Source organism: Notolabrus celidotus, chromosome 7 (assembly GCF_009762535.1).
Source record: "Notolabrus celidotus isolate fNotCel1 chromosome 7, fNotCel1.pri, whole genome shotgun sequence".
NCBI lineage: Eukaryota > Metazoa > Chordata > Actinopteri > Labriformes > Labridae > Notolabrus > Notolabrus celidotus.
This window is the reverse complement of record NC_048278.1, coordinates 4,926,321-4,943,719: the sequence shown is the minus strand read 5'-3', so window position 1 is coordinate 4,943,719 and position 17,399 is coordinate 4,926,321. Positions and strand designations below refer to the sequence as shown.

Sequence of the window (17,399 nt, the reverse complement as noted above, 5' to 3'; positions counted from 1 at the left end):
GAAGTTCTTTGTAAGAAGAACATGAGTACCTGGAACAAGGATCGATACGCCTCGTCCTTCCTCTCGTCTTTCAGATTCCCTACATTTATTGCTGTCACAACCCATTTCTTCTCTGCTGCAGTGTCCAGGATGACTTGAAGAGTAGAGAGACCTGGAACACAGAACACAGCTTCAGTCAAATCAGAACCATTTACGAGTAACTCTCTTCTTTAATCTCAATATTACAGAACCAATTTCCCCATCTATGCTTTATACTCCGCCCCTCTTTACCTCGGTCACTGTCGTAGAGGTATGCAAACTTCTCCCACTTGTAGTACTCCACCAAAGAAACCAAAGGGCCCTTGATGTCCGGCCTCATCTGCAGAACGAACTGATTCATGCCTTCAGCGGGGAACGATGGTGTGATGAAGGACACGTGCAGCGTCTCGCAGAAAGATGTGATTGTGTTCACTGACTTCTTATCATAGAAGCCAAAGATGGCGTAGACCCCGCGAGAGAACTGTGAACAAACTGAGAGAACCAGAAATATTTCAACAAACAGAAAACACAAAGTGTCAGGAGGGAGACAGAACCATGAGAGGAGACACAACAAAGACAGAAGAACCATGTCCTCAAGGTAAACTGATGAAACGCAGATCTTACTAATCAGCTGGCTGTGTTAAATACTGGATTCTGATTGGTCAAAAACCTTGACAACCCCTTAAAGTAGTGCTAAATAGCAAAGTTTCAGGAGCAGGCCCACACCTCAACCACGCCTCCTTATGTTAATTTATCTTGTGGTCAGATCACAGCATGAACTTCTCCTCAGACAACAGTATTAATATTCACATGTATTCTGCATGTCAGTGTAACAAACGCCATATTTTACACAGAGAGATAAAAAACGAGCTTTTGTTTCCAGAGGGAAGAACAGGGTCATCGAAGTAGGACAACTAAATATAGCAACAGATTCAGAGACTTCTGTGTCCACCTTTCATAAAACCACAAATGTTCCAACATTACTGCAAACTTCAACCCTTTCCAGTAAAATACTTAAAGAACAATAAAACTGTTTAATTTTCAACTTCACTCAAAGAAAAAAAGCTTTAATGTTTGAAATCTTAGAAAGGTTTTCTCAGTGAGCCTTCAATGACTTCATTATTTTAAAATCTGAACAAACTATCAAATCTTTCAATGTCACAGGAGTTTCATTGTTTGCTACGAGACTCTTTGTTTCCTGTTCAGCATCTTCACCCATCATGCATGCTGAACACAGTGTTCTTTAGACTGCTGCCCAGTCTGAAGAACAGCACCCCACAGTGGACCACCTTTAAACTACACATTCTAAATTAAACCACCGCTTCTCTGAGAACACTGATCATGGCCTCTTATTCAAAATTATCCATCATGTGATAGTCTGAAGCATACATAACCCACAATCCATCTCTGTCACACATCATTTAATACCAGATATAGCTATATAGGATAACATGTTCTCTTCATACTGATATGTTCTACAACATGTTCTCATCATACTGACACACACCTGATATGTTCTATAACATGTTCTCTTCATACTAATATGTTCTATAACATGTTCTCTTCATACTGATATGTTCTATAACATGTTCTCGTCATACTGATATGTTCTATAACATGTTCTCTTCATACTGATATGTTCTTTGACATGTTCTCTTCATACTGATATGTTCTATAACATGTTCTCGTCATACTGATATGTTCTATAACATGTTCTCGTCATACTTATATGTTCTATAACATGTTCTTGTCATACTGATATGTTCTATAACATGTTCTCATCATACTGATATGTTCTATAAAATGTTCTCGTCACACTGATATGTTCTTTAACATGTTCTTGTCATACTGATATGTTCTATAACATGTTCTCTTCATACTGATATGTTCTATAACATGTTCTTGTCATACTGATATGTTCTATAACATGTTCTCATCATACTGATATGTTCTATAAAATGTTCTTGTCATACTGATATGTTCTATAACATGTTCTCTTCATACTGATATGTTCTATAACATGTTCTCGGCATACTGGCACATACCTGATATGTTCTATAACATGTTCTCGTCATACTGATATGTTCTTTAACATATTCATGTCATGGTGATATGCTCTATAACATGTTCATGTCATGGTGATATGCTCTATAACATGTTCATGTCATGGTGATATGCTCTATAACATGTTCACGTCATACTGATATGTTCTTTAACATGTTCTCGTCATACTTCTATTTTCTATAACATGTTCTCGTCATGCTGATTTGTTCTCTAATAGGTTCCCGTCATACTGATATGTTCTATAACACGTTCTCGGCATACTGACACTCACCTGGTATGTTCTTTAACATGTTCTTGTCATACCGATAAGTTCTTTAACATGTTCACGTAATACTGACATGTTCTATAACATGTTCTCAGCATACTGACACTCACCTGATATGTTCTATAACATGTTCTAGTCATACTGACAATCACCTTACATGTTCTTTAACATGTTCTCGTCATACCGATATGTTCTTTAACATGTTCTCGTCATGCTGATTTGTTCTCTAACAGGTTCTCGTCGTACTGATATGTTCTATAAAATGTTCTCATCGTACTGACACACACCTGATATGTTCTATAACATGTTCATACTGATATGTTCTTTAACATGTGCATGTCATACTGATATGTTCTATAACATGTTCTCGTCATATTGATATGTTCTTTAACATGTTCTCGTCATACTTCTATTTTCTGTAACATGTTCTCGTCATACTGATTTGTTCTCTAACATGTTCTCGTCATACTGATATGTTCTGTAACTTGTTCTCGGCATACTGACACTCACCTGATATGTTCTATAACATGTTTTCATCATACGGACACACACGTGAAATGTTTTATAACATGTTTTCATCATACTGACACACACATACTGACAGGTTCTATAACCTGTGCTTATTAACTGATGTACCTCAACAGGTCGACAGATCTTTTTAACTTTAACTGGTTTTTAAATTTGCTTTTTTATTGATTTGACTGTATTGATTTTATTTTGATGATCTCCGTCTTCTTTCTGTTTTTATTATTTGTCTCTGTTCTTTGCGAAGCTCTTTGGGCTGCATGCTTTCAGGTATAAAGAGTGCTATGTAAATAAAGATGAGTTGAGTGTTTGTGTGTGTGTGTGTGTGTGTGTGTGTGTGTGTGTGTGTGTGTGTGTGTGTGTGTGTGTGCGCGTGCGTGCGTGTGCGTGCGAGTGCGTGTGCGTGCGTGTGTGTGCATGTGGGGGTGTTATGAGTGTGTGGCAGTACAGTGAACTTAAATAGCGACGTGCTGAGCCTGAGGCCTTCATTACATCAGCTCTGATGAAGAGGAGGAGGCTGCACACATCTTTGACCCACTTCAACGAGCCACAACCATCCTGTGTGTGTGTGTGTGTGTGTGTGTGTGTGTGTTTGTGCGTGCATGCGTGTGTGTGTGTGTGTGTGTGTACTCTAATATAAAGCCTCTAGAGGTCTGTGGGTCACTTCACGATAACTAACTGAAGGAATGAAACCTTTGTGCCCCTTCAGGGAGTCTGCTCTGCACCAAGAGCATCAAAACATCCAGACAGGACAACGTGAAATAATAAAGTGACATCATCGCAGCACTGCATGCTAACTCAGGAGGAATATCTCCTTCTCTTCTATTGGTTCAGTATTTATTCCTGCGTTCTTAAACCATCTGAGATTCATGTGGACTGAGTCTAGAGTTCTATTCCTGACCACTTTGTGAAGAAGCAAAAGTTCAAACGTTCATAGAGAGCTGAACTTGTGTTAAAGCTCTGATATTTATAGTCTGAGCAGCATTGCTGTGAGGCTGGGTGGATGTTTATGGTTATTGTGTTCATACATGTATTCCTGTACAGACGGTGGCAACAAATCTCCTTATTAAGGACAAATAAAGATCTATCTATCTATCTATCTATCTATCTATCTATCTATCTATCTATCTATCTATCTATCTATCTATCTATCTATCTATCTATGTAGGTTTTACACCAGGTGTTAGTATCAACCCACAGTCCCTCTGCATGCAATTGAAGTTTATTGTAGTTTATTGTTCTATTGTCTTGATTTGTAGTTGATTGTAATTTATTGTTGTTTATTGTTCTTTTGTCTTGCTTTGTAGTTTATTATAGTTAATTGTTCTATTGTCTTGTTTTGTAGTTCATTAGTTCATTGTTCTATTGTCTTGTTTTGTAGTTAATTGTTCTATTGTCTTGTTTTGTAGTTCATTAGTTCATTGTTCTATTGTCTTGTTTTGTAGTTCATTGTTCTATTGTCTTGTTTTGTAGTTCATTGTTCTATTGTCTTGTTTTGTAGTTCATTGTAGTTTATTGTATTTTATCATTCTATTGTCTTGTTTTGTAGTTTAATGTAGTTTATTGTTCTATTGGCTTGTTTTGTAGTTTATTGTAGTTTATTGTAGTTTATTATTCTCTTGTCTTGTTCTGTAGTTTATTGTAGTTTATTATTCTCTTGTCTTGTTCTGTAGTTTATTGTAGTTTATGGTAGTTTAATATTATTTTTCTTGTATCTTAGTTTATTGTAGTTTATGGTAGTCTATTATTATTTTGTCTTGTTTTGTAGTTCATTGCAGTTTATTGTAGTTTATTATTCTCTTGTCTTGTTCTGTAGTTTATTGTAGTTTATTGTAGTTTATTGTAATTTATTGTAGTTTATTGTAGTTTATTGTAGTTCATTGTTCTATTGTCTTGTAGTTCATTGTAGTTTTTTGTAGTTCATTTTCTTTTGTCTTGTTTTGTAGTTTATTGTAGTATATTTTAGTTTATTGTAGTATATTGTAGTTTATTGTAGTTCATTTTCTTTTGTCTTGTTTTGTAGTTTATTGTAGTTTATTGTTCTATTGTCTTGTTTTGTTGTTTATTGTAGTTTCCAGATTGATAATCTGTTATAACATCCACGCCTGTACCTGTGTTCCGATTGAGAATGAGTGTTACTCACAGCAGTTTGTGACGGCGAAGCTGTTTGCCACCTCCAGATTATCGATGTGAGGAGTCAGTCTGAAATCTGTCATCCCAAACTGAACCATCCCGACCCGGAACGCACTGTACTCCTGATCAGCTCCCCGAGGAAACAAGCCACCTGGGTAAGGGAGAGGGAGAAAGAGGGAGAAAGAAGGGGAAAGAGGGGGAGAGAGGAAGAAAGCGAGAGGGAGAGAGAGAGAGGGAGAGAGAGAGAGAGAGAGAGTGTATGTGTTAATAAACATGTATTAGTAGTAAATAAAATGTCGGATAATCTATCACACACATTTAGACACAACGTTTCACGATTACCTTTTCTCCTTCTGTGTTTATCAACAGATCAATAACCTAACAAAGTTTTAAACTCGCTGCTATAAACTACAATCCATCAGGTTTCTTCATATTCATCATCACCATCATGACCATTATCATCATCATCACTATCATCACAATCGCAATCATCATTATCATCATCACCATCATCACTATCGCAATTATCATTATCATCATCATCACTATCATCATCATAATCGTCGTCATTACTATCATCATCACAATCACAATCATCATTATCATCATCACCATCATCACTATCACCATTATCATTATCATCATCATCATCATCATCATCATCATCATCATCATCATCGTCATCGTCATTACCATCATCATCACAATCACAATCATCATTATCATCATCACCATCATCACTATCACCATTATCATTATCATCATCATCATCATCATCATCGTCATTACCATCATCATCACAATCACAATCATCATCATCACCATTATCATTATCATCATCATCATCATCATCGTCGTCATTACCATCATCATCACAATCATCATCATCATCATCATCATCATCATCATCATCATCATCGTCATTACCATCATCATCACAATCACAATCATCATTATCATCACAATCATCACTATCACCATTATCATTATCATCATCATCATCATCATCATTACCATCATCATCACAATCATCATTATCATCATCATTATCATCATCACCATCATCACTATCACCATTAACATAATCGTCATCATCATCATCATGATCGCCATTATCATTATCATCATCATCATCATCATCGTCTTCATTATCATCATCATCATAATCGTCGTCATTACCATCATAATCGTCATCATCATCATCAACACCATCATCATCATCCCCGTCATCACAGTCATCATCACCATCACCATTATGACCACCATCATCATCATCATCCTCAACATCATCACAATGACCATCATCATTATCATCATCATCATCATCATCATCACCACCGTCATCACCGTCATTATCACCATCATCATCACCCCTGTAATCATCATCATCATCATCATCATCAACATCATCATTACATCATCGTCACTATCATCACTGTCATCAGCACCATCATCATTATCACCATCATCATCACCATCATCATTACCCTCATCATCATCATCACCTTCATCACCGGTGTACCTTTAAATCGCGTTCTCTTTCTGTTAAGTTTCCATATTTGTTGTCAGTAAAATGATCAGCTGATTGATTCAAGATTTGAAGAAAAGTCTTGAATCCCTGGCAGAGACATTGTTTCTAAATCTTTTCTTGAAAAGAGGGTTAATTAGGTTAATATCGAAGTGTGATCAGAGAGGATCATCACGTGTTCACACACTTCACATACCTGATTAATATCAGGATCAAACGATCAAATAGTGAAGACAGAAATCAATATCAGATTTAAATCAGCTAAGCGCTTGTGGAGGATCTGGCAGAATGAGGTCATTCTTCCACAGACTGGATCTGTGGCCCTAAGCAGAGCGGCTGAGGCTCTGTGGGGGGGCTTCAGAGTGCCATCAGAGACACTTTCATTAATCAGCTGATTTAGGACGTCACAGCGGCTCCTCTCATGGCTGCTTCAGTCAGACATAAGAACTACAACATGTTACATTTAAAGGTCTCATAGACATACCTCTATGGACCTCACACCACGCTCGCCACCCTCCACTGAGACCTCTAAATATAGAAACCCAAACCTAGGCACTGTCCCAGAGTCCATCAGAAGATCTGTTGAACAGTCAGGGGGAGAAGTGCTAATAAACTGATGTTTACTGACAGTCATATAAAACCTGCAATCATCCTCCTGAAGATGTTGAAGGCTCAGGCTTTTATTGTGAAATGTAATGTTATGCTGAATGGATCTTCTTGTTGGCAGTCAGGATGGGCATTTCAAGACAAAATACTATTCAACAATCATTGGCATCTATTAGACGTTTATTCAAATAACCCCCCCCCCCCGTTTGTGTGGCAGTCATGATAACCAGCAGCAGGATGAGGTGCTGCTAGTAGCGGGCACTGTCAGCAGCTGTCTCGATCTTTACGTTGGTGTTTCTGTGACGCAGCGTTGCGTGTGTGTTTACATTTTACAGCCATGCTCAGTCACTGCTGTGTGACTGACGCTAATGTTTTCTTCTTCTTTTGCTATTTAATGCAGTTAGCATTGTTCTTCTTCTGTTACTTAATGCGGTTAGCAAACAGCTTTAAGACGGCATTTAGCTACCGTCTGAAGGGAATACCGTATTACAACAAGGCACCAGTAAAAACGATAAAAAGTTGTACTTTTAAAATTAGAAAATACTCGAAGTAAATCTTTGATTTTTACAAAGTGAGTGAATATTTGAATATTCGAAAATCATTGCCCATCCCTAGTTGGCAGGAACATGACTACATAATAACACAACAGAGGTGAGTCAGGGGAACATGGAGACACACCTGAGTAGCGCACACACATAGATTGCTGCTCATGCACTAAGTATGTTGAGCGAGAGGATGTCTGTTGGTTAAAATCATCAATGATGTCATCAGCTTAAAAACTTTCCTATCTGACGCCAAATCAGCTCAGAGTTCAGGAGTTGATGAATCTCCTTTCTGAAACAGACCCCGGGACTTGGCTCTGTCCTTGAAGAATGGAGACTTGAATTGGACTTGTGCCCATCTCTGCCATGACAAAATGATATAATAAAATGATATAATCCATCCATCATTTTTACCACTCATCTCTTTCTAGGTTGTGTAGCAACAGACACAGGTCACCAGCCAATCACAAGGATGACATTCAGAGACAAACAACCAGACACACAAAAAGAACATGTTCAGGCAAGGTGTTATAACCCCTACTTGATAACCCAAGGAAGACATCCTCAAACTGAATTGCAAAGCATGAATTCCTAAAAAAAACAACCCATGCGTAGAGGGAAAGTAAATACTCCAGCTAACAGGGGTCTGGGTCAAATAATAAAGGAATAAAGTTATGTTGCAGTGACTGTTTTGAAGGTGATGGTAACAGTGATGGTAGCTGTGATGGTTACAGTGATGACAGCAGTGATGGTAGCTGTGATGGTTACAGTGATGATAGCAGTGATGGTAGCTGTGATGGTAGCTGTGATGATAGCAGTGATGGTAGCTGTGATGGTTACAGTGATGATAGCAGTAATGGTTGAAGTGATGGTTGAAGTGATGGTTGCACTGATGGTTGAAGTGATGGCTGCGGTGATGATAGCAGTGATGGTTGAAGTGATGGTTGCAGTGATGGCTGAAGTGATGGTTGCAGTGATGGTTGAAGTGATGGTTGAAGTGATGGATGAAGTGATGTTAGCAGTGATGGTTGAAGTGATGTTAGCAGTGATGGTTGAAGTGATGGTTGAAGTGATGGTTGAAGTGATGGTTGCAGTGATGGTTGCAGTGATGGTTGAAGTGATGGTTGAAGTGATGGTAGCAGTGATGGTTGCAGTGATGGTTGCAGTGATGGTTGCAGTGATGGTTGCAGTGATGGTTGAAGTGATGGTTGAAGTGATGGTAGCAGGGATGGTTGCAGTGATGGTTGCAGTACTGTTAGCAGGGATGGTTTCAGTAATGGTTGAAGTGATGGTTGAAGTTATGGTAGCAGTGATGGTTGCAGTGATGGTTGCAGTGATGGTTGAAGTGATGGTAGAAGTGATGGCTGAAGTTATGGATGCAGTGATGGTTGAAGGGATGGTAGCAGTGATGGTTGCAGTGATTGATGCAGTGATGGTTGCAGTGATGTAGCAGTGATGGTTGCAGGGATGGTTGCAGTGATAGTCGCAGTGATGGTTGCAGTGATGGTTGCAGGGATGGTTGCAGTAATGGTTGCAGTGATGGTTGCAGTGATGGTTGCAGTGATTGTTGCAGTGATGGTTGCAGTGATGGTTGCAGGGATGGTTGCAGTAATGTTGCAGTGATGGTTGCAGTGATGGTTAAACGCTTGAATTCTGTCCTTACTCAGAAGGTGTCAGCTCTGCACACAATTTCATCCATTTATAAAGGCGATGACTGCTGAGATGGAGAACTTCAGCAAAAAAGATAGAGAACACACACACACACATACTACACGCACACACACACACACACACACACACACACACACACACACACACACACACACACACACACACACACACACACACACACACACTACCATGGTCCACTCAAACATGTGGGGCTGTTTAAACACTCAGAGCTCCCACACAGTGTTTAATCCACTTCAGGGTTAAACTGCAGAGATTCTCATCTCTCATGTACAGTGTCTTTCTTTCACAGTGAACCTTCATCTCACTTTTTTATTTCTGTTTATTTTCCTGACTTATCACAAAAACTCTCCACACTGAGCACAAAGTCAGGCTGTTGTTGTCATCTTTACTTTGGGACATCTTACCTGGTCCTTCTCTCTTAAATGATCATAAGTAACATGAACACTGATATGTGACCATGCGCTTTTGAGAGCTTACAGCCCCCACCCTACTGCAGAGTTTGAGCCTGTCTGCAGCAGCAGCACACTTTGTGTTCATTTTAAGGTGGAGGTGCAGGTCGAGGTCACACACACACACACACACACACACACACACACACACACACACACACACACAGATTGCGTATTGTGCATCGCTATATGATTGCAGTGTGTGACATTGACATTGTACTGTAACAACTGCAGTTGCTCCCATGTCCACTTGAGGCTGGCTCTATAAGCACATGAAAACCACATACACACCTATTCAAAATGTAACATGTTTACAGCCTTTGCCTCATGCTAGGTCGATAGAAGTTAGGTTGAGTCAGCGTTTCTAATATTGTAACCAAGGATGATAGGCTTCAAGACTGATGGGTGACATCATGGTGACCAAATCAAATAACACACCTGTAACATTACACAACTGCAAGTCTGCACAAAGACTTTGGCTTCGAGCCGATCAGACTTCTCAAGGTTTGCAATGTAAACACCTGACCGGCAAAGTAAACACCTGTCCACTTATGTAAATACCTGATCAGCAATGTGAACAACTGCCCAGCAATGTAAACACCTGATCAGCAATGTAAACAGCTCACCAGCAATGAAAATATCTGACCAGCAAAGTAAATAGCTGATCAGCAATGTAAACAACTGACCAGCAATGTAAACACCTGACCAGCAATGAAAATATCTGACCAGCAATGTTAACACCTGATCAGCAATGTAAACAACTGACCAGCAATTGAAACACTTGTCCGCTTATGATAACGCTTGACCAGCAATGTAAACACCTGACCAGCAATGTAAATACCTGATCAGCAATGTAAACACCTGACCAGCAATGAAAATATCTGACCAGCAATGTTAACACCTGATCAGCAATGTAAACAACTGACCAGCAATTGAAACACTTGTCCGCTTATGATAACGCTTGACAAGCAATGTAAACAACTGACCAGCAATTTAAACACCTATCCGGTTATGTTATCACCTTGCCAGCAATGGATCACGCTTCATAAGTCCCCCACTCTGGTAAACTTTGATGGAAAATGTTGACATATGTCCTTATAGCAAATTTTCTTGAAATACTGTGTTATCATTTTTCGCACTCCTCTAGCAGCAGCATTGTTTTTCTCTGCACTGGCTTCTCTATGTTCCTCATCTCTTCTCATCATGTTAGTCTGACTGAAGCAGACCATGGATCGCTCTTTAGTTATGAAGAAGCATCACATGACGTGACACGCAGCCTCTTTCCTCTTAGCAGAAAGCCTGAGTTAACGGAGACAAGTGATAACCAGCCTCATCAGACCTGAGCTCTGTAAATGCAGTGTCAGGATTTATTGAACCATCCTACTCAGAGGAACAGTAGATATGTTGAGCTGGCTCTGTAGTACAGCCCCCAGGGGGCGCACAATCACACCAATCTGTGAAGAAACATAAAGCAGCACTCCCTGAAGAAGGTCATTAAACAAACATGGCTGCTGGTTCACAGCTGTTCAGTGCAGAACAAGAAGCGTGATTAATAATAAAACAGATCTGTTCATGGACAGATTTAAGATGACTGAGCAGTAAGTAGTCAGGGATCTGGAATAAAAGATGTTTCTAATGTAATGAAGGTGAAACATCCTGAAAACACTGATTTCACTGAGTCAGAGTAAACAAGATTACTTCCTTAAACCTTTAAAACCTCTCGGACACATTCATATTAAAACTGTATGCAGTTCATAACATTCAATTTATAGTAATTAACTGTTGTCAGAGTTTTTCTTCACAGTGTGCTGTTTTTTTTAAGTTATGTTTTTTTGGGGCATTTTCGCTTTTATGTTAGAGCAGCTGAAGAGAGACTGGGAAGGGGAGTAGAGAGCGGGGAAAGACATTCAGCAAATGGTCGCGGCCGGGAATCAAACAGGTGACCACTGCAACAAGGACTACAGCCTCTGTATGTGGGGCGCTGGTGGCATAGCAGTCTTAGCGCCCCACAGTCATTTTACACTTTAAGTCAAGTTGCTTTTCAACTTTGCAAAAACCACAACCAACAAAATCCTGTTTGTAAAATAAGAAACAAAAGATCTGAAGCTGTGACGTTGATCACTTTTTACAGGAAAACTTCTCCACAGATTTAAAATTTGGCAGATTCCAACAGTTTAACCTGATTCTAGAACCTTTGGTGTAAACAGCTGACTAGCAATGTAAACACCTGGACACTAAGCCAGCAATGTAAACATTTGTCTGGTTATGTAAACACCTGACCAGCAATGTAAACACCTGACAAGCAATGTAAACACCTGACCGGCAATATATACAACCGTCCGGTTGTGGTAACGCCTGACCAGCAATGTAAACACCTGAGTGGCAATGTAAACACCTGACCGGCAATGTAAACAACTAGCTAGCAATGTTAACACCTTACCAGCAATGTAAACACCTGATCAGCAATGTAAACAACTGACTCGCAATGTAAACACCTGTCCGGCAATGTAAACACCTGACTGGCAATGTAAACTTAGCCAGCAATGTAGACAACTGGACAGCAATATAAACTTAGCCAGCAATGTTAAAACCTGATCAGCAATTTGAACACCTGACCAGCAATGTAAATTTAGCCAGCAATTTAAAAACCCGACCAGCAATGTTAACACCTGGTCAGCAATGTAAACAACTGACCGGCAATATAATCACCCGTCCAGTTACGTTAATGCCTGATCAGCAATGTAAACACCTGAGTGGCAATGTAAACACCTGACCGGCAATGTAAACTTAGCCAGCAATGTAAACAACTGACCAGCAATGTAAACACCTGATCAGTAATGTAAACAACTGACTGGCAATGTAAACACCTGTCCGGCAATGTTAACACCTGACTGTTAATGTTAACACCTGACTGGCAATGTAAACTTGGCCAGCAATGTAAACACCTGATCAGCAATGTAGACACCTGGACAGCAATGAGAACTTAGCCAGCAATGTTAAAACCTGATCAGCAATGTAAAAAAAAGGATTGAACCCCACACACCAGTCTACACTAAGACCTGCAGAGTCTGAAAAAACAGAACATTGAAAGCTTTAAAGACTCTGATGTGAAATAAGAGAGCGAATCAAACCTCTGAGGTTTGAGAACAACAACCCGCCTCCTTATAATCGATACGCGTTTATTCATGGAACACTTATGTAAATACCTTCATGTTATACAATGTGCAACGCTGAGTCTCATCCTCACAGGGCTTTTTATATTCACACCTGCATGTCTGACAACAGAAGTCAGGAGACATGGGATCAGACCAGGACCTGATCAGGACCAGATTAACACCGGATCAGGATGCCTCTACCTGTCCAGCTGTACACCAGTAAACATCTTTATGACAACATGTGCACGCGCGCGCACGCACCACACACTGCACTGCCAGTTGGTTCCCCGCGCACATGAGCACGTGCACAAATATAAAAGATGAAAATGTTGACATAATTAGAACACTGCAGCAGCAGCAAGAGGAGGAGGAGGAGGGAGGAGGAGGAGGAGGCCTCCGAGCAGGACGAGGAAGAGAGGAGAGAAGCAGGCCCGCAGCGGAGAGAACGAGGAGGCGGAGGAGGAAGAGGAGGAAGAGGGGGACAAGGAGAAGAAGGAGGAGGAGGAGCAGGAGGAGGAGAATGAGAACCGGGACCGGACAGTAAGAATAATCCCGACACACCGATAAAAGGATGAGGAGGAGGCGAAGGAGGATGACAGGGATGAAGATCGTACCTATCTGCACGCTCGGAGACCCGCAGAGCGCCTCGCGCCATAAGAGCGTCACCACAAACAGCAGCTTCATGTTTTCTGGCTCCGCACGCGACCTCACAGCATCCACGGCTCCGGTTTTACCGATTCATCACCTCCATCACACACGGCGCGAGCTCATGGCGTCGGTCCAGCTCCGCTCACAGCTCGAGCTCTGCAGATGCCCACCTCTCGCTCCTCACAGGCGCGTGCACTTCTGCTGCTGCTGCTGCTGCTGCTGGATGGGGCGCGCGCCGAGGATTGCCAAGGAATACCGATGAGGCACGAGAGACACCGAGAAGAGCCGAGAGCGAGCGGAGATCACCGAGGAGGAGGAGGAGGAGGAGAGAGGGAATAAAACGAGGGATAAAAAGGAGAAAACTGTAATAGGGAGGAAGAAGAGAAGAGGCGAGAGAGAAGCAGGACAGACGATGGTAGGAAGCAAAGGATGAAGAGGAGAAGAGGAGGGAAGAGGAGAAAGAAAGAGGAGAGGTAGGAGAGAAGGAAGAGGTGGAGGAGGAGAGAAGAAGGTTGAAAGCAAAGGAGTGGGAAAAGAGGATGGAGAGTAGGAGGAGAAAAGAAGAGGAGAGGAAGGAGAAAGGGAGAGGTGGAGGAGTAATAAGAGGATGAGGAGAAGGAGGAGAGAAGAAGGTTGGAAGGAAAGGATGGAGAGTAGAAAGAGGTAGAATAAGTAGGAGAAAGGAGAGAAAAGGAAGAAAGAGGACGAGGAGAGAAGGAAGCAAAGGAGTTGGAGAAGAGGAGGGTGGAGGATGATGAAAAGGGAGAAAGGATGATGGAAAAAAGGAAGAGGTGGAGAAAAGGAGGAAAGAGGAGGAATAAGATGAGGGAGCAGGAGTAAGAAAGAGGAGAGGTAGGAGAAAGGAAGAGGCTGAGGAGGAGAGAGAAGGAGGAAAGAGGAGGAATAAGAGCAGGGAGGAAGAGGAGAGACAAGGATTAAAAGGAGAGAGAGGGAATAAAAGGAGAGATAAAAAGGAGAAAAGAGTAATGGGGAGGAAGAAGAGAAGAAGTGAGAGAAGCAGGACAGAAGACAGTAGGAAGCAAAGAGGAGAGGTAGGAGAAGAGGAGGAAGGAGGAGAAAGGAAGAGGTGGATGAGGAGAGAAGAAGGAATAAGAGGATTAAGAGAAGGAGGAGAGAAGAAGGTTGGAAGCAAAGCAATGGGAAAAGAAGATGGAGAGTAGGAGGACAAAGAAAGAGGAGAGGTAGAAGAAGTGGGAGAAAGGAGAGAAAAGGAAGGAAGAGGAGGAGGAGAGAAGGAAGCAAAGGAGTGGGAGAAGAGAAGGAGGAAAGATGATGAAAAAGAGAAGGGAGGAGGAGGATAAAGAAGGAGAAGTAGGAGAAAGGAAGAGGTTGAGGAGGAGAGAGAAGGAGGAAATAGGGGGAATAAGAGCAGGGAGGAGGAGGAGGAAGGAAGAGAGAATGCGGGAAAGAGGAGGACAGAGAAGGAGGAAAGATGAGGAGAAAGAGAAGGGAGGAGGAGGTTCTGAGTCTCTTCAGAGGAGCAGGACCACCTGAACATCAGACCTTATGAGGTTTGTAAAGTGCTGACTTGGATCCTCTCAGAAGAGGTCTTCATTAAACATCTGAGAAGTTCCCTTCAGGAAGGACTGTGTGTGATCTTTGATTTAGTACGTCGCACACACACTGTGGGACAGTGGTCTCTATCCTCTGACATCAAAGTTATCAGCTCTGTTTGAAAGAACAAGATCTCTAATGTTGAGCTGAGCAGTCTCAGGTCCTGTGGGTTCTGATATTAGCTGGGTGAGGTGTAGGTTAGAGATAATCTGAGGTGGTTTTCAGCCAGTTCATGTTCAAATTTCATAATCAGTATACTCAGAGACCAGACTCTCTAATGTGTCTATGGACTCTGGATCAGCTGATGAGGGTCAATCCCTGCATGTGGGGAATGTCCCAACTGGACTTTTGAAGCAAAACATTCAAAACATTCACCAAATGTAAGACAGAAAAAGCTGTGTTCACGCAAACTCTCACTCCACCTCCCCTCCCAGAGTCTTTGACACTTCCTGAGCCATATTTCATTCAGAACTGAAATGTCAGGATCAAAAAACTGTATCATAATCCAGCTTCAGCATCAGGATCCTAATCTTCAAGTGAATCATTCCCACACCGATCTGCCCAAACGGTTCTGGGTGGAGAGCGGGCTGAGGAAAAGGAACAGGAGTAGAGGACTGTGTTCTGAAATAGTGACATTAGGAGTAGAACAAAGAGCAGCTGGAAACAGAATAATCAGTGAGTTAGTTGTTTGTGCTTTGGCAATATTGTTTTAACTTTCATGCCAATAAAGCTATTTGAATTTGAATTTAGTGGTAGAGTCCCCTCCCGGCCAGAAGGGGGAGCTCTCCTCATTTGTATGTGGAGAAGGAGATGTCTCAGAGGAGTTCAGCCGTGTGTGGAAGCTCAGTGTGAGGCTGAAATGACCCATGCCTCGTGTTTGGAGGGATTGAAATACGTCTTACTTGAACAACAAGGAGTCTGGGACTAACGTGCCACTGTAGTACTGCAGAGGTCAGGGGTCAGAGCGTGGTCAGCCGGTCTTCTTTCCAGCACATCAATCAGCTCCATGCCTTCATGATGTCATGATCACCCTGATCAGACTCCTCGCCTGCTGCTTCTTACCTCCTGTCGTCTGTGTGTTTCCTCTTAGAGTACGGTCTAGACCTGCTCTGTTTGGAAAGAGTCCAAGGATACTGGTGTTGGGATTTGGTGCTTTATAAATAAATATTGATTGACGTCATCCGGTTGTTTACATTCAGCAGTGATTGATGCTTTAACACTTTATGATAAAAGTTCAGATTAAAATCATCTGAGGTTAAAGGGAGAGATTAAAATATGCTGACTTCCACTTGGAGATAAAATGAGCTCCTACAGTTTCATCATTATAAACTGGACTGACATTGACACCAGCCAATAAAACACCAGGAAGTCTGTTCAGTCTGTTTCAGCCAATCACCTTCCAGAGATCATCTTCAGATCAAACTGATGATCTTGAGGATGAGGATCGACCGGTGGACCCAGGGTCTATATTTAGTTCAGGGGTAGATAATCTTCCCACTAAAAAGCCCCTGTTAGGGGGGTAGTACTTTTCAAAGGTCCCAGGGCTTTTGGGTGGCAGGGCCTACAATGCTGAACGTGTCTGATTGGTAGATTAACTGCAGTGTTTTTATTCCGCCCGCCGTCCACAATAACATCACACACATCTGTGATTCACTTGATTTCTCTTTCTTTCATTAGTTTTTATTTGTTCTATCTTTTTTGTATGTGTGTGTACTTTTCAAAAGAAGAAGCTGTGATTGATTTAGCAGCTTGTAACAGTAGTCTTCTCTCAGCCCACCGTGAATGCGTCTCTCCAGGTGTTACGGTTTTAAAAGTGAGTCTGTAAACTGGAGACCTTCAGCTGAACGTGTCAGAGTTTGTGGAGTTTACACAGCTGTTGAAACACAGAGGGAGTTCCTGGGAATGCAAACTAGTTTAGTTTTATTAAGATTTCAAAATACCCTCATCAGATATTTAATGATCGTCTAAAGACGTTTATGAGGGATGCATCCGGCTGAAAGTCTCCAGTTAACAGGGTCGCTGTTTAAACCAAAACACCGGCCGATCTCTGCCACAGCTTTTTGAGTTAAAAGGATTTTAAAGCCGTGTTGAAATGTCTTTGCTACTCGCACTTATCTCCTCTCACGTGTTGATTCAGTGAATCCATCTGTAATGAAATATAGCACCATCTAAAACAGCGCCAGCTGAGTCTCTTCATGC

General features: G+C 41.4%; 1 protein-coding gene across 2 annotated transcripts in view; it reads right to left on the bottom strand.

Annotated features, from left to right (window-relative positions):
* The window catches only part of LOC117816669 (glutamate receptor 2-like), a 38,403-nt gene extending 24,583 nt beyond the window's left edge, over positions 1–13,820 (bottom strand). For both annotated transcript variants that reach the window (XM_034689039.1, XM_034689040.1), the window contains exons 1-4: positions 13,592–13,820; positions 5,016–5,156; positions 271–510; positions 30–151 (exon numbers count right to left, since the gene is read on the bottom strand). In XM_034689039.1, coding sequence (XP_034544930.1) covers positions 30–151; positions 271–510; positions 5,016–5,156; positions 13,592–13,661 — 573 coding nt within the window. In that variant the 5' untranslated portion in view covers positions 13,662–13,820. The remainder of the gene's footprint in view (positions 1–29; positions 152–270; positions 511–5,015; positions 5,157–13,591) is intronic.
* Between the last annotated feature and the right edge of the window lie 3,579 nt (positions 13,821–17,399).